The following is a 24,595-nucleotide window of genomic DNA, read 5'->3' on the forward strand; positions in this document are numbered from 1 at the left end:
TTTTTTTTTTTTTTTTTTTTTTTTGTGGCCCCAAACAGTGTACCCATGGCGGTTTGTTGGTACAGGCGGTCTGTCCACGGAGTGGCCACTCATTCACCCAGAACGACAGGCAGATGGCTGGCCGGCCGGTCACTCAACAAGAATGTGCCCAACACCCCCAGCCTTGCTGGAGGGATAAGGGGAGGCACGCGGTCCCGCCTTCGTGGAGCCCAGTGCGGGGGAGACAGCGGTGAAAGCAAACACACAAGACGTCTTCCAGAAGCAGGGCGGGAGGGGCGGGAGGAAGGCAGTGGCCCATCAGAGACGGGGCCGTGGGTCGCTGTCCGTGCCCGCCTGGTTCCTCTATTCCCACCTCCTTCCCTGCCCCCGTCTAATCGCTACACTCTGCTGCGGGGACGTGAATGGCAGCTGCCGGGCTCCGGCAGCACCCCCGTACCTTGATGCCGGCGTTCCGCAGCGTCTCCAGGGTGGGCCTCACGTCCGCCTGCAGCTGGTCCTCCACCCCCGTCAGGCACAGCAGCTCCATCTCCATCTCTAGGCTCTCGATCACGGTGGCCACTTTGAGCGAGCGGTCATGCACGCTCAGCTTGGCCTGGACATAGCGGGCCTGCAACACGGGAGACACGGCTACTGCTTAGGGTGGGGAGGTGCCAGGCTGACAGGCATGGAGAGCGGCACACCAAGAGGGGGACCCCGAGGCATGGCTGGACCTCAAAGGGATGAACGGAGACTTCCAGCATCCTTCCAAGTCCATGGGCCCAGGCCCTGCAGAGGCCCTGGTTCCACCCTTTTCTCTAGACTTATCTGCTGTGCAACTTCGAGCAAGTAGCTCAACGTATCTGAGCCTCAACTGTTCTTATCCATGAAGCAGCAGTAACAGCCCCAACCTCCCTGGGTTGCTGCAAGGACTGGTACAACTCAAGATCTCAAAAACAAACGGCAGGCTCTCCCACACACAGCACACGCTTTGTGACCAAGGACTCTGATTACTGGGTTTTCTGAAGACGAAGTCCCACCTCCAAAGACCACTGACCCAACCCTTCAGTGTAGCCACTTTATAGGGTTAGCAAAGACATGGAAGAAAATCAAAATCCCCTAATGGGTTGTTTCAAACACATGCCTTTAAACTTGAAAGGATGGTAGAATTTATCAGGGCTAGAATTCTTGCTAAATAAAACCTTACAAAGAACTCAAGCACAAGGAAGAGACAGACTCAGGCACAGCTACTCTGGGTGGAGCAGGACAAGGACCCCAGAAACCTGTCCCCATCCACACCTCTCTCCTTTTCGGTCATACGCCCATGCGTGCACTGGGCTTTGTGCCAGGCCTGGGGATACAAGGACCTTTCCTTCAAGAAACACACAATTTATGGACAATAAACACACAAGAGAACAATAAGCCAGACATATTTACGCTGGAACCCTTGGCCGTGAAAATCAGTGCTCTAGTTCAACTCTTTTTACAACGTAAAGAGATGAGGACTCCAAGGGGGTGATCCATTTCAGATTTTCCAGAGGGTATACCTTGCGTCAGTGACTATCCTAAGTATCGGGATGTAAGAGCAAACTAGACTGACGACGGTCTCTGCTCTGGAAAGATTTTATTCCAGGAAGGAGATATGAAGAAGAATATTAGATAGACACATAGAAACAAGGTCATCCTAGATGGGGATGAGCACAGTGAAGAAAGTTAAGCGGGTGATGGGTGGCGAGCAGTGAACTGGGGCTGCCTTAGATGGGGCATCTGGGAAGACTTCTCAGAGGCAGTGGCATTTGAGCAGAGACCCACAGGAAGCCAGGGAGCAGGCCACGGAGCTCTGTGTGGGAAGAGAGTTCCAGGCAGAGAGAAGAGCAAGTGCAAAGGCCCTGTGGCAGAAGTGAGTGTGGGGTGCTCAGAAAGGACCTCAAGCATGGCTACAGCAGAATAAGCGAGGGGGAGACGGGGAGGAGACATGACCAGAAAGGTAAGGGTAGGGCTGCAAAAAGTAACAGAACGGTCCCAGGACCACTTACTTCAAAGTCTTGATATTGCTCTTCTGCTAGAGACTTCTTCGCCACCACGAGCACCCGCAGACCTTCTCGGGCCATGTTTCCACACTGCAAAGCAGATCACAGTCAGTGGAGAGCCACACTAAGGGCTCTGTCTCCAAGCCCCGGACTCTCACTGAGGAGGACTGGACGCTACAGTGGACACAGGGGCACGGGGAAAGTGGCAAATCAGAATACGGTTTTCCCCTAAAGCAACCTTCCCTGAAGCAAAGCTTCTCAAGGGAGGCTGCCACATGGCAGCCCGCAGGACAAACGTGGCCTACGCATAGGTTTTCGTCCATGGGCACAGTATATGTTTCTTCTCTCCTTGCTGTGGCCAATTCTCCACATCACAAACTGGGATAGGCAGCCTGGGACGTGGCCCCCAGGGATCCCCACCCTCCTGGTACCTGCCTCCAGCCAAAAGCCACTGAGGAGCTGACTCCTGCACAGGACAGCTGAGTGAGCTTGGAAGACGGTCTTGCCCTACCTGAGCCTTCAGATGAGACCCCAGCCCCAAGCAAACCCTCAGGAGACCCTGAGCAGAGGACCCAGCTAAGCTGGCCCACAGCACCATGAGAAATACAAGCATGTTGTTCTAAGCTGCTAAGTCTGGGGGTGACTTGTTACATAGGCACAGGTAATGAGTACAGAGACCCGTCGCGCTTTGCCCTGCAAGGGGCAGCCTCCAGACATGCTTCTGCGGCCCCGTTGTGCCTCCCCACACCCCACTTACCTCTTCCTCCAGCCAGTCATTGTACTGCACGATGCCGGCCATGACAACATCCGCTCCCTTCATGTAAAATGTGATCTCTCCAGTTGATTCATCCTAGAGAGGGGGCCCGATGGAATGAATGCCCAAGAGGAACACCCACTTTCTGCTCCCGTGCCCACTTCCCAGGACAGATGGTGTACAAAGTGTACTTAGCGGACGCCAATGTTTTTTCACTTGGCCAAAGATGAAAAGCAAGAAGGAGGGGGCTCCTCACTTTGGGGCAAAGGCCACAAGAAAATAGAAGAAAACTCAAAGCATTTGGAAACTCATTAAATGATGAAAGCAAGATCAAAAGGATTTAAGAACGTTGTTTTTAGTCATTACTGTCCCAACAGGCATGGACTCCCACACTGGAAGATCACCTTAAATTTATAGACGGGACTGCCAGGATTATCAAACCGTGGTCGACCTGGACAAGCGGGGAAGTAAGGTAATTATCTAGAGCAGGGTTCTCGACCTTGGCATCATTCACATATGGGCTGCAGAATGTGGGGGCTGACCTGTGCACTGCAGGACCTTTTGCAGCGTCCCTGGGCTGTCCCCACCAGCTGCCAGCAGCACCCCCATGGGGACAACCCAGATGTCTCCAGACATAAATAAACGTCCCCTGGGGAGCGAACTGCCTTCAGGGAGAACTGCCAATCCTGGTAATTCCAGACCCCGATGTCTACTTGAGGACCTAGCTAGTGACCAGATTTTCTGGGGTGTAGGTAACACCACGGCCCAGGTGTCGAATGCTTAGACCCGACACCAGCTCTCGGCTGTGTGCACTTGGACATGCTTCTTCTTTCTCTAAACCTCAGTTTTCTCATCTGTAAAATAGCAATACTGACAACTCCTACCACACAGGCTATTGTGGCTTAAATGACGTCACCTACACAGAGCACACAGCCAAGGGCTGGACATACACACAGTGTCCACTCAATGTCATCAGTCCTGCTTGGGGGATGGTAACTCTATACGCCCCTCGAGATCAAGGCTTATTAGCCCAGCGGTCTCAGTGGAGGGGATTTTGCATTTGCTGATATCTGGAGACCTTTTTGGTTGTCACAACTAGGGATTGTGGATGCTGCTAGCATCCAGTGGGTAGAGGCCAAGGATGCCGCGAAACATCCCACAGCATCCAGGACAACCACAGCCAAGAATCAGCCAGCCCCAGTGTCCACAGTGTCGAGGCTGAGAAATCCTGGCTTTGAGGAATGGTGGTCAAGTCCCTGGTTCTTATTCCTTGACATTCCTTCCTCGGCAACTCCCATCATGGGGAGCCTGGAGGCCGCAGAGATGGGCAAGGGAACGGAGCATGGCCATCACCACCTCCTGCTAACTCTGCCCCCCTCGGGAGCCCAGAATGGGTGCCTGTAAACTCGTTATTAACACGAAATAAACACCCAAAGCCAACTTTGTGGTCTAAGTTTCTTCCTTTAAAACAGCTTTCTCATACCCTCTAATCACTGACAATCTTCGAGAACGACATGCTTACTCATAAAAGCGCCCGCCGGCCACCCCAAGAGGCACCTGCGTCTTCAAAGCAGAAGAGCTGCACGCTTCACCTTTGCCGCATAGGCGCCATCTATGCCTGCTTGCAACTCAGGCCAAAGGTAGCTGCGTGAAAGCATCCCAGGGCTTTCTTCCCTCTTCCCTTCACCCAAACGGCGCATAACGACACAGAGGTAGGAAATAGCTTCCCCCTCCCCAGCTTCCTCTCCTGCAGAGGGTGCTCAGGAGAGCTCGGACAGCTCGTCCAATATAAACACGGCATAAACCATCTCCTCCCGTTACTCATTTCCTCCCACCCAGTTCATCACAAGGTTACTCCGCTCTCATATTATGACAAGACTGCGCTGTACATTTGCAGAGAGCTGCTGGTTGTAATGCATTGTTTTGGGGCCTCATCTTTTTCCACTGTGGTCTGATTCTGGCCCCTGTTCAAAGGCCTCCTTTATGCAAACAATGACAGGGGTAGGATTTACAGCAACGACCCGCCTCCATCATTCCACGTGGGACGGGTTGCGGGGCAGGCAGTGGAACATCTGCACACAACAAAACCAAAGCAGGCCGCGCAGCCCTCCTTCAGAGAGACAAGCACACTAGCCCCAGGGAAGCCCTCAGAAGACAGAGATTCGCGCCAAGACCAGACTTCGCTGTATGAGTGCAAGAAGTACCTGCCAAGGACCGTCCACGAGCTCACACGCATTTCTGATGAACCAAGTGAGAGCACAACCCCGTCAACAGTCATGAAACCAAGACGTCTTAGAGCTGAGCTAACCCTTCCTCCCATCGGGTAATTGGGCAGGTATCTTCAAATAACAGGATATTGGGGTGCATCAGAACTGAGCTGTTGGCCCTGGCACAATGAACACCTGGGGTGGATCATTCTCTGTCAGGAGGCTGTCCTGGCCTCCACCCACCAGATGATGGCAAGAGTACCACCCTGAGTTGTGATAACCAAAAATATCTCCCAACAGTCTCCAGTGTCCCCTGGAGGCAAAACGGCCTTCGTTAGAGGAGTTAAGGAGATTTCTACTGGAGTAGAGAACCTGCCCACATGCCCTGGAGGCTGCTTTCCACCCATCAAAACCACAGACAGAGAGGCAGACAGGTCAGCAAACTAGAAAACTTAACAATAATAGACATTTCGTTAAAGACAGCCTAGCAAAGATGGCTGCTCACAGACTGACTTTCAGTAATGAGATGAAAAACATTAAGTCTCCAAGAAAGGAATATCTAATTAAATAATGGTATATTTTTTTCAACCGAGCACCAGGCACACATGAAGATCATAAAAATCACCTTTTACTAATACGAGAAAATTTTCACCATATATACTGTTTGATGCGGGGAGGGTTTAGAAAGCCTGATGGGATATTTGATCCCAATTTCATAAAGATGTGTGTGGATGTTTACACTCATAATATGCGTAGAAAAAAAAAACCACAGGAAATTCTCTAAGAAAGGAAGAGGGACTCATTTTTGGGTGGTGAAAATAAAGATGATTAGAGCTTGAGCTCTTTCTCTACATATGTATTTGTTCTGAATGCCTCATGTTGGGTTGGTTTGTTTTTTAAAACCTTGGAAGGGTGGGGTGTGTTTTTAAAATAACAATCTGCCCATCCGACAAGTATCCCCCACTGGTCCTGCTATGAGAAGACACGGGGCCACAGCTCATGAAATATGACGCGTATCTGGGACCAAGAGCCCTTCACGCTAAAGGAAGGGTGGGGGTATTGCTCACGTATCCTAGAATGGCTGATATTGGTTGGGTATCTGAGGATGAGTCAGCCTTCAAATGACTTCAGCAGAGCCCATGGTCCTAGAACTTGAAAACATAAAAGCTGGAACAAAAGTAAATCCGTGGGAGATAATGACTCTGATTCACCAGGAAACACCCACCCACCTGATTTAAGCTGTTGCTTCCAGGCCACGGATGTTCTTGACATCAGATGTGTGCTCGAGATACGGTTTAGAAGCCATGGGTCAGGCCAGGTATGGGCCCGTGGGGAAAGCAGCAGCAGCGTGGGAGAAAAAGCTCCCTTCCCACCAAAAGTTGCCAAGGATATGCGTCCTGTTGAGTCTGAAGGCACCTACTGGCCATCAGGGACATAAAAATCCCTTAAAAATGTGTCATTGTCAAAGCACATTCATGCTAGGTGATCAGGACAGCAGCTCACGAAGCTGTTTCTTCTACACGGACGGGAGGCAGCTTCTTCAACGGCTCCCAAGGACCCCCACCCCCTGGCATTCATGCCCTTGTGAGACCCACTCCCACTGAGTGGGGGGGGGGGATGGACCCGGTGACATGCTTCTGGTTAGCGACGCAGAAGTGAAGGAATGGAAGGCCAGTTCTGAGATCAGGTTACAAAGACTGTGTCTGCCCTCTTGCTCACAAGCTTACTTGTCCACTCTGACGAAGCCTGCTGACAAGGGAGCTGACCTACAGAGAAGCCCGGGGAGCCAAGAATGAGGGTGGCCTCCCCCCAAAACAGAGAAGAACTGAAGCCCTCAGTCCAACAAGCGCAAGGAGCTGAGTCCTGCCAACAACCCTGATTTTATCTGCAAGTGGATCCTGCCCCAGTTGAACCCTGGATGTCAGCAGCCTGCAAGATACCACGGGCCGCAGGACCCAGAGAAGCTGCACCCAGATTCTTGGCCCAGAGACCCCGTGAGATTCTACCTTCTATTGCTTGAAGGCCCTAAGTGTGGGATAATCTACTCTCCGGCAATGTGTGATACACCACCCCCACATCACTATGGGTGCCCTAGGAGCTTTTCGACGCCCCACTCACTGCACCCGAACTCCCAGGTCCTAGTGGTTAAAGAGCATGGACTTGGGGGCCACATCACCTGGGGTCCAGTCCCAGCTCCACCATTCTGTGAACTTGCGGAGACCGCTTAGCCTCTCTACACCTCAACTTTCTCCTCTGCCAAATGCCAATCACAATGGCACCTACCTTGTTGGCTTACGGTAAGAATTAATGAGTTTATGCAAATCATTTAGAACAGCGTCTGGCACACAATAAGCATCATTAAGTGTTACCTATCAACACATTACTGCTGTTCCTCAGCTTCTAGTACTAGGACCTCTGCTACTACTAAGTACCCTGATCACGAACTACTCGCACTACTGTTAAAGATTTATTACCGCAGAATCCCCAGCTCTTTGCTCTTTAAGGCATAAAACACTTGGGTAGATCAGGGTGGAAGGGAGCCTCATTTCTTTTAATTTTTTAATTTATTTTAAATTCAATGCCTCATTTCTTTTAAAAACAAAACAAAAAAGATGAGTCATAGTCCACAGGTGCCCAAGCTCTGAGCGGCGTTTTCTCCCATCAAGCCAAATGATGTGAAAAACCTTTATGAATGCCAAGGAACCAACCCAACAGCAGAACAGGTCCAGATGGGACAAAGTCATCTGCATTTTTAACGCTCCCTGGGTAATTCCGATCATCAGCCAGGTGTAAGAGTCACAGAACACAGTGGTGTGTGGAACACTGGGTTCCCAGGCTTCCCAGAATGGAAAGTGTGGTTCTTTGAGTAAAAGAGCAAATGGTATAATAAGACAAGTGACAAAATTTTAAAAATCTGACACTCAAAGAATGGTGAGGATGTGAAGGAGCGGTGGGACCAAGATTCGTGCAAGCATTTCGGGGAAAAAGTTGGTGATCTCCGGTAGAGGTGAAGATGTATATATTGCCAACCCAGCAACCCGGCCTCTGGACAGCTCCACAGAGAGACATTAGCATTACGTATAATGGAGACCAGGATAGACAAGGACATGCATGGCAGTGCTGTTTCTAAGGGCAAAAAAAATGGCAACTATCTAAAGTGTATCAACAGGGAACTCCGGTAAACTGAAGGAAGAGAGGTATATTCGTACAGTGTAACGCTCTAACATGGCTAAAATTAACCACGTAGGATTAAGTGTATGAACATAAAGTTCTCTTTAATGTTAAGAACATGAAATGAGATGATGAGACAATGCCACATATACAAAGAATAAAAATATGCAAAACCATAATATACATTATTTATACCCAAACGTATCTGATAATAGTACCTTAAAATTCCTTAAAAATTATGAACTTCCTGTAGGAATGGAAAGGAGGCACATCCAGCAGGGGGCAGATGGGCCTTCAACTGAATGCACAGTGTTTTATTTCTTTAAAAAAAAGAAAATTTAAACTACAATACCTACAAAAATAGGGATGAATCTTACAAATATAAATATGAGCAAAGGAACTCAAACACGAAAATCTACTGCATGATTTCTTTTATATGAGGAGAAAATCTCAAAAAGAGATTAATCAGTGGTAGAAACTGGGAGAGTGGCTCTACCCCTGTGGGGAGAGGGATGTAGGTGACCAGGAAGGAGCACAAGGGAGCTGCTGGGGTAACCAAGGTTGGGATTCTGATCCTTGCTCTGGATGCTGGTCACGTGGGTGTGCTAACCGTGTAAAACACTTGAGCTGCACACTTTGGATGTCTGCACTGTTCTCTGTGGATGCTGTATTTCAAGAAAAGTTTCAAAATATATGAAAACAAAAGTTGAAAAAATATGACAAAATGATGGTGCCGAATGAGCACTGTATTTTTTCCCAATAACTTCTGTGATTGTACAAATGAGAAAACATTTAAAATATTGAGTTACAACAAGGGGGCCAAGACTACAAGAGTCTCTCCAACAAATGGTGCTGGGACAGCTGTATATACACATGGAAAAGAATGAAGTTGAACCCCTACTTCACACCATATACAAAAATTAACCCGAAATGCATCAATGACTTAAAGAGCTAAAACTACAAAATTCTTAATATAGGAATAAATTTTCATGACCTTAGATTTTTTTTTTTTTTTAAGATTTTATTTATATTTGACAGAGAGAGAGACAGCCAGGGAGAGAGGGAACACAAGCCGGGGGAGTGGGAGAGGAAGAAGCAGGCTCCCAGCGGAGGAGCCTGATGTGGGACTCAATCCCAGAACGCTGGGATCACGCCCTGAGCCAAAGGCAGACACTTAACGACTGCGCCACCCAGGCGCCCCCATGACCTTAGATTTAACGATAAATTCTTAGATATGACACCTCAGTCAAGAGCAACAAAAGAAAAAGTAGATAAATTGGGCTTCCTCAAAATTAGTGACTTCTGTGAATCAAAGGTATTTTATCAAGAAAGTGAAAAGACAACGTAGAGAATAAGAGAAAATATTTGCATATCATCTCTCAGATGATACCCAGACTATACAAGGAACTCTTACAAATGAACAACAAAAAGACAACCAACCAACTTAAAAGGTGGGCAAAGGAGTTGAATACACGTTTCTCCACGGAAGATATGAAATTGGCCAACAGGCACACAAAGATATTCAACATCATCAGTCATGAAGTCAACACAAATCACAACCACAATGAAATACCACTTCCCAACCATGAAAATGGCCACGAAATGTTGGTGAAGATGTGGAAAAACTGGAACCTTCCTACATTGCCAGTGGGAATGTAAAACGGTGTGCCATTACAGAAAACCATTTGAAGGTTCCTCATAAAGTTAAAAGATGGAATTATCTAGCAAGTGGGTAATGGACCCAGCATGACCCAGCAGTTCCATTCCTAGGTCTACACCCAAAAGAATTGAAAACGGGTGTTCAAATCCTTGTACGTGAGTGCTCACAGCAGCATTATTGACCACAGCCAAAAGGGGGAAACAACCGAAATGCCTATGAACAGATGAACGGATAAGCCATTACTCAGCCATACAAAGGCCTGGAGCTCTGATTGGTGCCGCAACTTGGATGAACCCTGATGACGTTACGCTGAATGAAAGAAGTCAGACACGAAAGGTCACATATAGAGTTCCAGTTACATGAAGTATCCAGAACCAGTAAATTCCTAGAGACCGAAAGCGGACTGGTGATTCCAGGAACTAGAATGAAGGAGGAATGGGGAGTCACTATTTAATGGGTATGAGGGTTCCTTTCGGGGGTGATGGAAACGTTTTGAAACTTGACTGAAGGGGGAGCTGTGGGGGCCTGGGCAGCTCAGTCACTTAAGCGTCGGACTCTTGATTTCGGCTCAAGTCATGATTGCAGGGTCATGAGATCTAGCCCCGCACTGGGCTCCACGCTGGGTGAGGAGCCTGCTTAAAATTCTCTCTCCCTCCTTCCCTCTTCCCTCTTCCCCTCCCCTGCTCTTAAAAAAAAAAAAAAAAAGCGGTGGGTGCAGCACACCGTGAACGTACTACATGCCACTGCATTCTACACTTTAAAATGGTTCACCTATGTGAGTCTCACCTCAGCAGATACGTGTTTCAACAGAAGCGTATGCAGTGGGGACTGTATTGCTACCCAGAAGTGCCCAGTCCACACGCATTAGACCTTTCCCTCTAGAACGAGGCTAACCAGAAACGGACCAGCCACCCGAGGTCTTGTCCCGTTGATGGACGAGTAACCTTTCTGTTGGGGCAATTCCCTTCTCTCGTTAGTGTGGACAACAGACATCACAGCAAAGAGGGTAAGAAAGGGTTAAGAAAGAATGTTGAGCTTCAGGGACCCACAAAGGAGACGTGAGTTTTTAATCATTTCAAGTCCCGGAGAAGGAAACTCACCCTCACGATGACGCCCATGCGCTTGCTTTCGTAGGTGAAAGGGAAGATCTGTAAGATGGTGAAGTTCAGGATCTGGTCGCCAGGGGTCCTCAGCTGCATGGAAGACTGGTCTCGGCCCACCAGGGTTAAGCCCACGCTTTCGGTCCACTGTACCAGGGCCACCTAAACGTGACATAGGGTCAAAGGTCAGATATACCGCCAGGGTCCCGGGTCAGAGGTCAAGCAAATGAACGCCAAGGTGGAAGGGGTTGCAGCGACCGGCAAAGCGCAAGCTGGCAGTGTCCCTGGGGAAGGCTGGGCGTGCCAGTGACAGCACTGGTTCCTCCGGGCCTGCAGGCGCTGCCACCCGCCCAGCCACCCTCCACGCGGTACAACTCACCTTCTCTCCCAGGCCCCAAAGCAGGCTGCATGCCAGAGCCGAGGCAGAGAGAGCGCATAGGATCGAGAGTGACCCCTTCTGGAGGATTCGCACCAGGCCCACAGCAGTATGAGGAAAGGAGGGCGCGATGCAGGGTAGCACTCCACCTTCACACTCTCCTCCAAGCCTGGGGACCACACAGCAGACAGCCCCCCACCCAGAGAATCAAACCCCCCCCCCAGAAGGCAGTACCGCTGAGGGTGAGATCAGATGAGGAAACGCACTGGGTGAAGTTAGTAATTCAGCTGCACGAGATGGGCAGTGGTGTGGCCAGGCCAGGCAGGCACCTGGGTTTACTGGCGCCCAAGCCCACCCACCACATACTGCCCTTTCCTGGAGGCATGGCTTCTGTCCCCTGCGGGAACCTTCTGGCAGCCTCAGTGAGGCTTCCTTCACTTCAGGTCAAAGGTAGGGGGGCTGCAAACTCCAAGGTAGGGGCCAGACTGGTTGTGCAAGAGAGTGAAGAGGGCTGGGGGGGGGGGACATGGCAAGGGGAGCCCACGTCCCATCCACAGGGCGGTGACCCCCTGTCGCACTGAAGGAGGAGGCTGCCCCAGGGGAATGCAGCCCAGGATAGCCAGAGCTTCCAGCTTCTCAAGAAAAACCAGAAATCTGGACCTGTCCCTGAGATCTCCTTGTAGATTAAACAATTAATGTGCATGTTTTAAAAGCCTGTGGGGGGGGTGCGTCCACAGATGAATCTGGCTGAGGTCTCTGGGAAGAGAAGGAAATACGAGTGGAAAAGGGAAGCAAAGGTGGGGACAGAGAGGGGAGCTGGGGAGGGGTGGGACAGCAGCAAGTCCCCACCCCCGCTGGCCCTTCCCCCCACTGACCCAGAAGGAGACACAAGTAAGTGTGAAGAGCCCACGGTGCGCCCGACGGACACGGTCTACGTGACAGGGGCAGCCTGCTTGCTCATCTGTCCGCTGAGCTAAGAAGGACCAACTCCACCTGACGGATGCAGAAACTGAGACTCAGAGGGGCAAGCGTGGCAGCTGCTCTCGGCTGCCAGCAGCGACAGGCTGACATGGGATCTCATTCCGGGTCTAACTGACCCAAGTAGAAAGCCCTGGGGAAACTGCCAATCCCAGGTCATCCGGGTGCCCGGCCACAGAGCCCGGCCACAGAGCACACGTGCACCGCCGCATCTGCAGGGGGAGACTGGCCGCAGTCCGGCCTCCACCCCTGACATCCCCCAACACGCTGTCACTGGTAGAAAGTTCGCAGGACGTGCGGCAGGCAGAATAATGGCCCCCAAAGATGCCCACATCCCAATCCCTGGACATGTGAACATGTTACCTTACAGGGCAAAATGGGCTTGGCAGGGGGTGATGAAGATTAGGGACCTGGCAATGGGAGAGACTGTCCTGGATTATCCAGGTGGACCCAATGGAATCACAGGAGTCTTCAAAGGCAGAACGTTCCCGGCTATGGCCAGGGAGAGAACTGCGGGCAATGAGACGGTGTTGGTTTGGAAGATGGAGGAAGGGACATAAACCAAGGAGCAGGGGCAGCTTCTAGGAGCTGGGAAAGGCAAGGCAACGGGTCACCCCTGGAGCCTCCGGGAGGAACACGGGCCGCCTGCCAACTCCCTGATGACAGTTCGGTGAGCCCCGGACCTGGCCTCTCACCTGCACCCCTGGAATACATCGTACTGTTTCAGAACATCAGATTTGCAGCAATTGGCGACAGCAGCGATGGGAAACGTGTATAAGAGTCTTCCAATTTGAATGCCAAACAAGCTGCCATTTTATTCTGATCCAAGTCCAAGAGCATGGGGTGTAAAAAAGAAAAGGTACCCCTTCCCTTTTTCTTCTAGAAAATTTAATCTTTAGGGAAAGAAAAGAAGACAGGCTTTAGGAGAGAGCAGACCTGGGGGGTGACAGAGGGTGACAGAGAAAGGGGCGCATGGGAGGTGTCAGTTCTGGAAGTGGGGACACAGGTGCCCACTATGCCCGTCTGTAACCGTCTGCAGTATTTCACAGGGTCCCTGCGGGGCCCGAAGGCAATAAGAGTCACTCTCCCAGGGAATCAGACGCCCACACTTCTACTTCATTGGGGTGCTTCCTGAGCTCCCCCTTCCTTCCACCAAGAGACTCTGCACAAGCAGATACCCGCTGCTGTTTCCAGAACCCCGAAGCTCTGCTGGGCTGCTACTCCCTGAAGCAGCGATCAAACCCAGGCTCCGGCCCAGCTCTGCCACCCGCCCCCGCGCCCCCTCCAGCCTCTGCGAAGTGTGGGGCTCCAGGTGGCTTATTTTCTGTTTCCGGTCCAGCTCTAAACATCTGGGCATCCATCCCTGGTGGGCTATGCTGGATACCTCACTAGGTTTCTGCAGTGGACACGAACTGCATTTATGCTAGCCAGAGGTCTGTTTGCAAGAATGGGAAACTCTACCCTGTTTGAATGATGTCATAGCAAGTCAACCAGGAGTCACATGAATGGAAGGTGGTCCCACGGACCTCCACCTCCAAAGAACGGACTAGTCAAGTAATGATTGTTTTCGGTCTTTTTTGCTATTAGCCTACATCAGCCTTTGGAAACCCATTCATGAAGTCGTTTAACGCAATGACTCTGACTTTCACTAGTGTCTCTCTTATCCGCTAACAATCCTCTCTCAAAGTCTAAAATGAACAAAACCACTGAAGGAGGGTATGCACAAAACCATCCCATCTGCACGGAAATGCTGCACTGGGTGCCGCGTGCGGGACGCCGCACTTCTACCCCCTACTTTTACCTTTCTGTACTACTGAAGTATTTTTATCACGTACACGCATTTCTTCTATGTTTAATGTTAATTAAGTAAACACATATCCCAACATAAGGTATTACAAATATGTAAGGACACACAAGCTGAAAAAGCTTGACTAAGTTCACACCTTTACACACCAATTTAGTAACAAAGAAAAATTCTTCTCTGGGGGCCTTCAACCATCATTGTTAGTGAAAGGGGTTTTTCCATTCCTGTTTCCAAGCTGCTGTGACTTCACTGTTCTGAAAAGATGTGAAAAGTTGGTGGCACTGGGCTTCAAGGAAATGCATCAATTCCCCCAAAGCCTGGTCCTCACGTCAATCGAGAAAGAACGTGGAACTCGAGACCCGGAAGTGGCTTCCAGGACTGTGAGGCAGTTCGGGCCTTGGCCAGCCCAGCCCCCATGCCAGGGACCCAAGGGACCATCATGGAGGAACAGTTAGTCTATAAATCCGAGATGACAAACAGTGACAAATGCTGACGGGTGAATCACACCTGTAGGCAAACGCCTTCTAAGTGCATTTTGTTCTGAAGCAAACCTCTCAATTGAGCAAAGGAACCAACCACCACCATGCTTCCCGCTCCCCACCCTGGGGTCCAACTTCTTCATCAAAATCCCCCTGGTCTCCTTGGGGACTGACGCCCCCAGGACCTGAGCCTGTGGTGGGGGTGGAGTGGGGGGGCATCTCTGAGTCTTGCCATCCACTCTCTGGCCCACGTTAATCTAAGTCAGCATTAATCTGAAGCTGCTTTCTAGCAGCAATCCCTGAGGTCCTACTGCGAAGAGACTGGTTTGGAACTGGGGTGCTCCCTGACCCTTCTCGACTGCAGCAGGGACAAACATTCTAGGGGTCAGGAGAGACAACTGCATTTCTTTCCAAAACAAGATGATAGAAAATGAGGCTACTTCTTTCTCGTCCTGGTGGGTCCGAGCTTCCGTTCAAGAAAATCATCCCATATCACCCAAACAGAAAGGATCTGGGGCGTTTTGAGTCTCCCTGTCCCTAACAGCCTGAAGTGGGGTCTCTGGGGCTTTGGATCAGAATATACAGAGGTCAGAACAGCAGCAGAAAAAGAAACCCCGTTAAGGTTGAATGAATGAATGAACAAATAAATTAACTCAGTCAAATGAAAACCGAGACGGGGCGGAGGGTGGGGAGCTGGGGTCCTGAGTCAGTCGCCTGGGTGTTCTGGTTTGGGTCAGGAAATCAAAAGGACAGGCTGCTACGCTCCCTCCCTGAAATGCCCATCTGAAGAATTCATGCCAGAACGATCCATGAAAGGGCTTTTTCATCATCTGTGGGTCAGCAATAAACCACCTGTGACAAGTTTTAATAATTTTCCCTTTGTACCAGGGAATGTGTGCTTGGGAAAGATGCCAGGTCAGGCTAACGAGCCTTGAATTCTTGTCAGAAGCAGGATACACAGTAATCATAAGAGCACGCGTGAATCTGATATCTTTGCTGGTATTCAAGATCGACACTGGGGCTCACAAAGACTGGCCAGTCCGCCCTCATCCGGCCGTCAAGACTATGAATGCATCCACAGACTTAAGGCATTCTTTGCTTAATGAGGAAATTGATTCAACAAGGCACCACTGGGGCTGGACAGGGAGCAGACAGGAGGAGGGCGGGCCCCAAGGGGCCGGGGTAAACTGAGGCAGCAGCCACCCAGCTCGGCTAACCACTGCCCAGTAGGAACTGAGCCTGCCATTTCCAGATCGGATCTTTCTCAAGAAAAGCTGATTCTTAGATACCATTAAGTTATCTTTAAAATATTGCTGCAGATATTTTTTAAAAAGAAAAAAAAAAAACACAGCATGGAGCAAACAAAACCTGGCCAGTTTTGCTTAAGAAATTGTGGGCAAATTGGCTCAGGGCGTGATCCCAGAGTCCTGGGATTGAGTCCCGCATCAGGCTCCTCCGCTGGGAGCTTGCTTCTTCCTCTCCCACTCCCCCTGCTTGTGTTCCCTCTCTCGCCGGCTATCTCTGTCAAATCAATAAATAAAAAAATCTTAAAAAAAAGAAAAAAAGAAAAAAAAGAAAAAGAAACCGTGAGCAAGGTGGTTGAATAAAAGGCCGCTCCCTGATCCAAGTTTCTTTGATCCAGTACTTGAAATTCAGCCTCCTATCAGTGAATCGGACGAAAATTAGTATCTGAAAAGAATGACATCATCTCCATAAAAACTCAGCCCTTTAGAAATGACTATTCCCGGGGCGCCTGGGTGGCGCAGTCGTTCAGCGTCTGCCTTCGGCTCAGGGCGTGATCCCGGCGTTCTGGGATCAAGCCGCACATCGGGCTCTTCTGCTGTGAGCCTGCTTCTTCCTCTCCCACTCCCCCTGCTTGTGTTCCCTCTCTCGCTGGCTGTCTCTTTCAAATAAATAAAATCTTTAAAAAAAAAAAATGACTATTCCCTTAAGTCCATTCTGGGCTAACCCTAATAAGAAAGGGACAGAACTTTTCCATCTCCGGCCCACGGAGGCCCTAACACCAAGGATGGCTCATTTGATAGTTTCCTCCTGTGTCCCGAAAACACTCACAGCACCCTGTGTCTTCTGAGCAACAAAACTCTATTTCAAGATTTTTACCCCCATGGTTAATAAGTAACATTGATGGAGGAGGGTTTTCTCCTTAAGTTCCTGACCTCTGTTCTCTGAACACACCCTCCAGGCCGAGGCCCCGGCAGGACGATGATAAAGCCCTACCCACCTCCTAAATCTTTCTCCCTCCTGTGCGCCCACGTCTGAATGTGGTCACTGTCCGCGCGCCTGGAGCGCAGGTACAAGGAGGTATTTCGGGGGAGCGCACGCCCCTGAGAGATGAACATGGCCCCGGAGGGGAAAACCTCCCGGCGCCATGGAAGGACTGAGCTCACAGGCCCCCCGAGGAGCCACACGCCTGCCTTTCCCTGGTGGTTCTCAGCCACACTCTCTGCAACAGGGTTAGGAAGATGCAGAAGGAGACAACTGGGGCTTTGACGTACACACTCGGGGATGCACGGAGAGATCCGATCCACCAGGCTATGTCAGGACGCTGAAACTTAGGACGGCCAGAAGTGGGAGACAGGGTCAGTCATCTGTGGTGCCCGCAGCTGCAGGAATGAGTGTAGCCACTGAACATGTTGCCACAGAGGCTGCTAGACAGGGATGAGACCGTGTCTTACCAAGTGGACAGATCGAGATGGAATGTGCAATGATGCCAAACATTTAAATTCTCCGTGGAGAAGAGAGATGGGAAGGGAAAATATCAAAATGGTTTTTTCTCTAATTGTTTACTTTTTTCTTTTTTTTTTTTTTAAAGATTTATTTATTTATTTGAGAGAGAGCGTGCGAGCGCACAAGTGTGGTGGAGAGGGGCAGAGGGAGAGGGAGAGAATCTCAAGCCGACTCCACACTGAGCACAGAGCCCAATGCGGGGCTTGATCTCAGGACCCTGAGATCACGACCTGAGCTGAAACCAAAAGTCAGACCCTTTAACAGACAGGGCCCCCCAGCTGCCCCTGCATCCTTTTTCTGTAACAAGCTTAGTTACTCTTACAATGGGGGGGGGGGGGGCAATAATAAAATCTGCTTCTAGGTGAGCTTTATCTTCACTATACTTTTCTAGCTCCCAGCATGGTGACCTGGACACAGGAACGCCCTCCTGCCCCTAGGCCATCGGGAGAGACCTGTACACACAGCTCTTTGCTTATCTCTTGTACATTTGCAACGGGGCTGTTTCAAGGTTACTGGAGACTAGAGGAGAAACACACCCTTGTTGGTTTTCCCTTCTAAAGACAGGACTTGGGGAGATGGGTGGTGAAGACAAGACACTGTGGGAAGGCTTCTGGGGTCTGCTAGAAGGTTTCTGAGCACCAAGCATGGAAGCTGCCCAAAATGAGAGAGGGAAGGGACCAAAAAATATACTTCACTGAGCCTGGGAGGCAAACAGACCCTGAATGCTAGCTCAGAACAGGCAAGAACAAGCAGACACTTGGAAGCTCACCCAGTATCAGCCCTAAGCTCCCAACACAGGGGCACAGCACTCAGCAGTCCTTCGTGAGCGACAACGCACGTTCAAGCCCTCATCCCATGGGTAGGGAAGCAGTACCGCAGAGTCACACGGCCAGCCTCTGGACATGGGCTGCCTCGTTTTAATGCTGCTAGCCACGTGGCCCTGGGGACACCCCACAGCCAACCTACACCTCTTCTGCAAAACGGGCATGGTCACAGTAACCGGGTCGTAAGGGCTGCCCAGAGCACAGTGCCTGGCACGGAGAGCAGGTATGCAGCAGGCGGCCTTCTCTTACTGCTGTCAGCTCCCCCACGCTTTGCCTAACGTCACTCCACTAAGGAACCCTCTGGCACTGTTGTTGGGAATGCAGACTGGTGCAGCCACTGTGGAAAACAGTATGAAGTTTCCTCAAAAAGTTAAAAACAGGAGTGCCCGGCTGGCTCAGTCCGTGGAGCCTGCAACTCCTGACCTTGGAGCCCGCAGTCTGAGCCTGCATCGGGCATAGAGATTACCTAAAAAAATAAAATAAAAACTAGAGAATATTATGCTAAGCAAAATAAGTCAGTCAGAGAAAGACAAATATCATACGATTTCATTCATATGTGGAATTTAAGGAATAAATCAGGTGAACAGAGGGGAAGGGAAGGAAAAATAAAATAAGATGAAAACAGAGAGGGAGGGGCCCCTGGGTGGCTCAGCCGTTAAGCGTCTGCCTTCGGCTCAGGGCGTGATCCCGGCGTTCTGGGATCAAGCCCCACATCAGGCTCCTCAGCTAGGAGCCTGCTTCTTCCTCTCCCACTCCCCCTGCTTGTGTTCCCTCTCTGCTGGGTGTCCCTGTCAAATAAATAAATAAAATCTTAAAAAAAAAAGAAAGAAAGAAAGAAAGAAAGAAAACAGAGAGGGAGACAAACCATAAGAGACTCTTAACTTGGGGCACCTGGGTGGCTCAGCCATTAAGTGTCTGCCTTCGGCTCAGGTCATGATCCCAGAGTCCTAGGATCGAGCCCCATATTGGGCTCCCTGCTCGGCGGGAAGCCTGCTTCTCCCTCTCCCCTGCCTGCTCCCCCTGCTTGTGCTCTCTCTGTCAAAGAAATAAAATCTTAAAAAAAAAAAAAAAAGAGACTCTTAACTCTAAGAAACAAACTGAGGGTTGCTGGACGGGAGGTGGGTAGGGGGATGGGGTAACTGGGTGATGGGCATGAAGGAGGGCACGTGATGGAATGAGCACTGGGTGTTACATGCAACTGATGCATCACTAAATTCTACCTCTGAAACTAATAATGTGCTATACGTTAATTAAATTGAATTTGTGTAAAGAATTTTAAAAATAAACAAATAATAAAAAAAATAAAAAGTTAAAAACCGAACTACCCTATGATCCAGTCACCACACTACTGGGTATTTACCCAAAAAATAAAACAACAAAGGGATACATGCACCCCATGTTTACAGCAGCGTTATTTACTACGGCCAAATTATGGAAGCGGCCCAAGTGCCCATCGACAGATGCAGGGATAAAGGGGAGGCAATAAACAGATACATACACACGATGGAATATTACTCAGCCGTAAGAAAGAATGCAATCTTGCCATTTGTGACAACATGGACGTAGCTGGAGTGTATAACGCCAAATGAAATCAGTCAGAGAAAGACAAAAACCATATGATTTCAACTCATGTGTGGAATTTTAAAAAAACAAAACAAATGAGGAAGGGGACAAAAAAAGAAAGAGAGAAGCCAAGAAACGGACTCTTAACTCTAGAGAACACACTGATGGTCTCCAGAAGGGAGGCGGGTGGGCACTGGGGGAAACAGGTCAGGGGGATGAAGGACAGCGGTTGTCACAAGCACAGGGTGTTGTATGAAGGGTGGAATCCCTATGCTGCACACCTGAAATTAATACCACACTGTATGTTAACTGTACTGGAATAAAAAGAACATAAAATAAAAATATTTTAAAGTAAAAAAATTAAATAACAAAATAAAAAGTCAGCCTATGGCAGTTAAACACAGCTCACACCTGCACTGGGGGAGTCAGGAGGCCAGTGTGATGCCCTCATCTTCCATGAAAGTGAGTGGACAGGAGGGTCCTGAAATGCTGCGGAGAGACAATGGGAACACACAGTACCTCAACGTTTTAGTAAAACTCAGGCCTCTGCTGACGTCACAACTCCGTGACGTTACAGGTACTGACATGCTGAAAGCAAGGTGCAAAACAGAGTTTGTAATTTACGACTGCGCTTTTACATTTTAAAAAATATGTTAAAAATGGAGGGGCGAGGAAAATTCTGATCCATGCAAAGAATTGTTTCTGCAAGGATACTCAGATACTGCTAATAAGGGGTGTCTCAGAGGGAGGGAGGAGGTCCCATGTAGAGAGGGCAAGAATGAAGGTCTCGGGGTAAGAAGGAGACACGAGTCTCACCCCAGGCCGCCAGCATGGAGCAGCCTTGCAGAACATCCCATACATGACCTAGAACTTGTAGTTAATTACTCTGAAATTAGCGAGCCATTCAAAGGCATGGCCGAGACATCAGAAAACTTACAATCATATACACATCACACACACCCTCACAAGTCCACATACATGTGCTCATAGGGCACACGTGTGCACATACGCATGCCTACATACAGAGAACACACATACACACACACACACTCATGCACACAAATTCTCCAGGAATATGACAACATAGGAGACTTGCTAAAGGATGTCACGGAACTCACTCTACGCTCCTTCCTTCCCTGTGCTACAGTACGATTCTGCACTACAGAAACATGCAATTATGTTTCCACATATAGAAGCAGACACTTGGGGGAAATCTATAGCAGAACACAAACAGTAATCTCTAGGTGGTGGATAAAATTAATGTTTATCCACTTCTTTTTCGAATCTACAATTTTACTTTTTCTGTAATGAGCACATTAGTACTTGTGATTTTAGATGCCTAGAAAAGCTTTTTCCAATATGAAAGAATTCCTGGAAAAGACAAATAAAAGAGTCCTAGGGTTGATTCGACTTGCTCTTAGGAGAGCGCCTCCTTGACTCTTCCTGCCAAGAAACAAATACATTAAAAAACTGCATCACGACCACCTCCAGGAGCCCTCCTCCCTCTCCCGCCGCGAGCCCCACTTCCAACGCTATCGGGCGTCCGGAGGAGACGGAACACGGGCCGGGCTGAGCACTCCAGGAGCGCCTACTTCTTCTGGCCGGATTCCTTCCCGAACGGTGGCAGGCAGGGCCCAGCGCCCCTCAGGCTGTAGTCAATGGCTGACTAAGGACACTTCGAGGCTTTTTCCAAAGCAGAATGTGCACAGGAAACAAATTTAGGAAATCCTGCTTTCTGTTACAGGAAATGAATCCTCCCCCCGACTGGTAGAGATTATTCTGGCAACTCCAAAGACAGATGCTGGTTTCTATGTGTATTTCAGACACTGACCTTGCCCAGACCAGCAAGGTTTTATTGATATAGAATTTCAAAGGTAGGATTCTAGACCCACCCAAGTCTAGGTGGAATCCCACAGGGAATTAGAAACCGTACAGCTTTCTGAGAGATTTTGCTGGAACTTGATGTAGCCTCCTTTCTCTCCCGTGGTGTCTTTATAGACACAGACTTGTATTCTGCAGTATACATCTTTTGAAATAATTTGGAAGTCAGGTCAGAAAAATATTAACAGTGGCCACACCTTTAGTTACCAGGATTACGGCTTGCTTTTTGTTTCTTTTCCTTATCTGTATTTTCACATATTCTGCCATAAACATGAAATAACTATGCAATAATAAATAAAGTTGTTGGAAGGGGGGGATCCTAATAAGGTAACACTGACCTCTGTGAAGATACCAAAGACCAAAAGAAAATACTTTTTTCCCCCAATCACTACTCAGAATCTTAGAAAAACAAGACAAATCTGAATCTGAGCACAATTAATGAACAAGAGCTGAGAAGCACAAAGCATTCCGTGAAAAATTTACCCTCACGGAAAAACTCTGCCCAGCCCTAAAACAAATGTATCAAAGTTCAGCGGGAAGCAGGAGTGGGGGACAGGCGCTGAAGATCTCCCATGTGCGTGTCAGACAAGAGCCGGTATTGGGAGCTCACAGGTAGCAGTGCTGATCAGATCGCCAACATCTGAAACTTGTTCAAGTTCAAGTCCCATCAAACACCCGTCAGCTACCGGTTCCCAGTGCACAGCTACCAAGACTCCGGCCCCTTCATACATCTCCCATTCAGGGATACTGTGTCCCATTTCCAAATGGAAAAGCGAGATCCAACAGACTAAATCCGGTGGAGAAATGATGACCAAATCTGAAGCTCTACCCTCCCTCATCTATCCTCCCCCCCCTTCTCTCTGCACACAATGCCCATCTCAGAATTTGGCCAAGGGTGACATTTTTCACCCCTAAAAATCCAGTGTCAGTGGTCACTGACAGATAGGGCTCAAAGTTGAGCTGTTCCACAAACACCAAGCAGACAGCAAGGAGCCACCTCCCAGGGCCCCCAAGAAGGATAAAGTAGCTACTGGTCAAGGAGAGCCACATCCAAATGTCCTTTCCTTTCTGAACTTTGGAAAAGGTTATCATTGCGGTATTCCCCCAACCACCGTGCTCTGGCTCCCCGATATTCTCCAATTAGCCCAGACCTCTACGACACTATTCACCGGAGAAGCCCTCTCCCTCCTTCGTAAAATGAACAACAAAAAAATAATTGGAAGCCCCTGTAACATTGGTAGAAGAATAAAATGGTTTAAAAATAATTCTAGGAATTATCTGATAATTTATACCACGAGCCTTAAAAATACTCCCTCACTGTGACCCACAGGACGGACTGACTGCCAGTTAAGGGGCTCATGACAACCCGTCACAGACGCGTGGGGGTACAGCGAGGTGCGGCCGCCCGGGGGTGGAGCTGGGATCCCAAGACTCACACGCTCAACGGTCCCCTGGGGACAGGAGCTGCTGTCCTGTTAAACTCGGACTCCCCAGTGCCCTGTCCATTGTAGGCACTCCAAAATGCCTGCTGAATTAATGAGCCCAGTCATACCATTTCTAGAAATATTAGGTGTAAGGATGCTCACTGACAATGTGTATAAATGTTGTGCTAAAAATTAGAAATACCCTCAGTCCCTACAAAGGAGAACAGTTACAGATATTAGCGTACATGCACGAACAGTAATCATAAAAAGCTGTCTTTTAAGGACATTCAAAAAATTGGGGAAACAGCCATAATGAAATATTAAGTTTAAAACGGAGGATACAAAACTCTATGTTAAAAACTCCCGTTTCTTAGGGAAAAAAGTATGAAAAGATGTTGGAAGATCAAAAAGTTCTTAGCAGTGGGGCGCCAGGTGACTCAGTTGGTTAAGTGTCCAACTCTTGATTTTGGCTCAGGTCATGGTGTCAGGGTCATGAGATCGAGCCCCACACTGGACTCAGTGGGGAGTCTGCTTGGGTTTCTCTCTCTCTCCTTCTGCCCCTCTCCGAGTTTGTTCTAAATAAATACATAAATACATAAATAAATAGATTCTTAGGGGGGAAAAAAGAGTTCTTAGTGGCTTCTGAAAAATAACTAAGTAAAATGACTAAGAGTTTGGGTTGTGACGACCTGGGTGAGAACCCTGGCCCTGTCAGTCAGGGGGCTCTATCAGAAGACTAATTAGCGAGAGAGAACGGCAACTTTACCATGAAGGAACCTGGTGATCCATGTGACCTTAAGTGAGGGTCTTGAATAGCCCGACAAGCCACAGCAGGTCTCCCTGTAACACACACTGAGGACAGCGCCAAAGAGCAATAAACTGAGTCCTCACGGTAAAAAATGTCGTCAAACCCAAACTGAGGGATGCTCTCTAATGACCTGTATCTTTCAGAAGTGTGAGGGCCATGAAAGCCAAGGAACCATTCCACATTAAAAGACACGAGAGGGAAGAGGGGCGCCTGGGAGGCTCAGTCGGTGAAGTGTCTGCCTTCGGCTCAGCTCATGATCTCAGGGTCCTGGGATCGAGCCCCGCGTCAGGCTACCTGCTCAGCGGGGAGCCTGCTTCTCCCTCTGCCCCTCCACCCAACTCGTGCTCCCATTCTCTAATAAATAAATAAAATCTTAAAAAAAAAGAGAGAGAGAGAGACAAGAGGTACGGCAACTGAGTATAGTGTGTATTCCTGGACTGGACTTAGATCTGGGGGGAGAAACACTTTTTTTTTTTTTCTTTTTCTTTTTTTGGTGAAGAAGTACGTTAAGTCAGTGGGACAACTGATGACATCAACAGGAGAGATAATAGTGCTGTTTCAATGTTAATTTCCCGTTTCTGATAAATGTCCTTGTTTTTTAGGGGAAAAAAAATAAAATGCAAGTAAAAGAAGATCATGTCTGCAGCTGACTCTTGACTCTTCTAAGGTGAGGGAGAATGATAAAGCACAGGGAGAAAAAGGTTAACATTTGAGGAATTAGGGGAAGTTTACGTAATGGGGAATTCTCTGTACTAATTTTACAACTTTTAAGTCTGAAATTATTTTCAAGACAAAAAATTTTTTAAAAATTC

General features: G+C 48.9%; 1 protein-coding gene across 1 annotated transcript in view; it reads right to left on the reverse strand.

Annotated features, from left to right (window-relative positions):
- The window catches only part of ATP9A (ATPase phospholipid transporting 9A (putative)), a 125,725-nt gene that overhangs the window by 20,367 nt on the left and 80,763 nt on the right, over positions 1-24,595 (reverse strand). The window contains exons 15-18 of the mRNA XM_040638482.1: positions 10,899-11,060; positions 2,764-2,856; positions 2,013-2,096; positions 437-607 (exon numbers count right to left, since the gene is read on the reverse strand). Of these exons, the coding sequence (XP_040494416.1) occupies positions 437-607; positions 2,013-2,096; positions 2,764-2,856; positions 10,899-11,060 (510 nt within the window). The remainder of the gene's footprint in view (positions 1-436; positions 608-2,012; positions 2,097-2,763; positions 2,857-10,898; positions 11,061-24,595) is intronic.

This window comes from Ursus maritimus, unplaced genomic scaffold, assembly GCF_017311325.1.
Source record: "Ursus maritimus isolate PB19 unplaced genomic scaffold, ASM1731132v1 scaffold_22, whole genome shotgun sequence".
Lineage (NCBI taxonomy): Eukaryota > Metazoa > Chordata > Mammalia > Carnivora > Ursidae > Ursus > Ursus maritimus.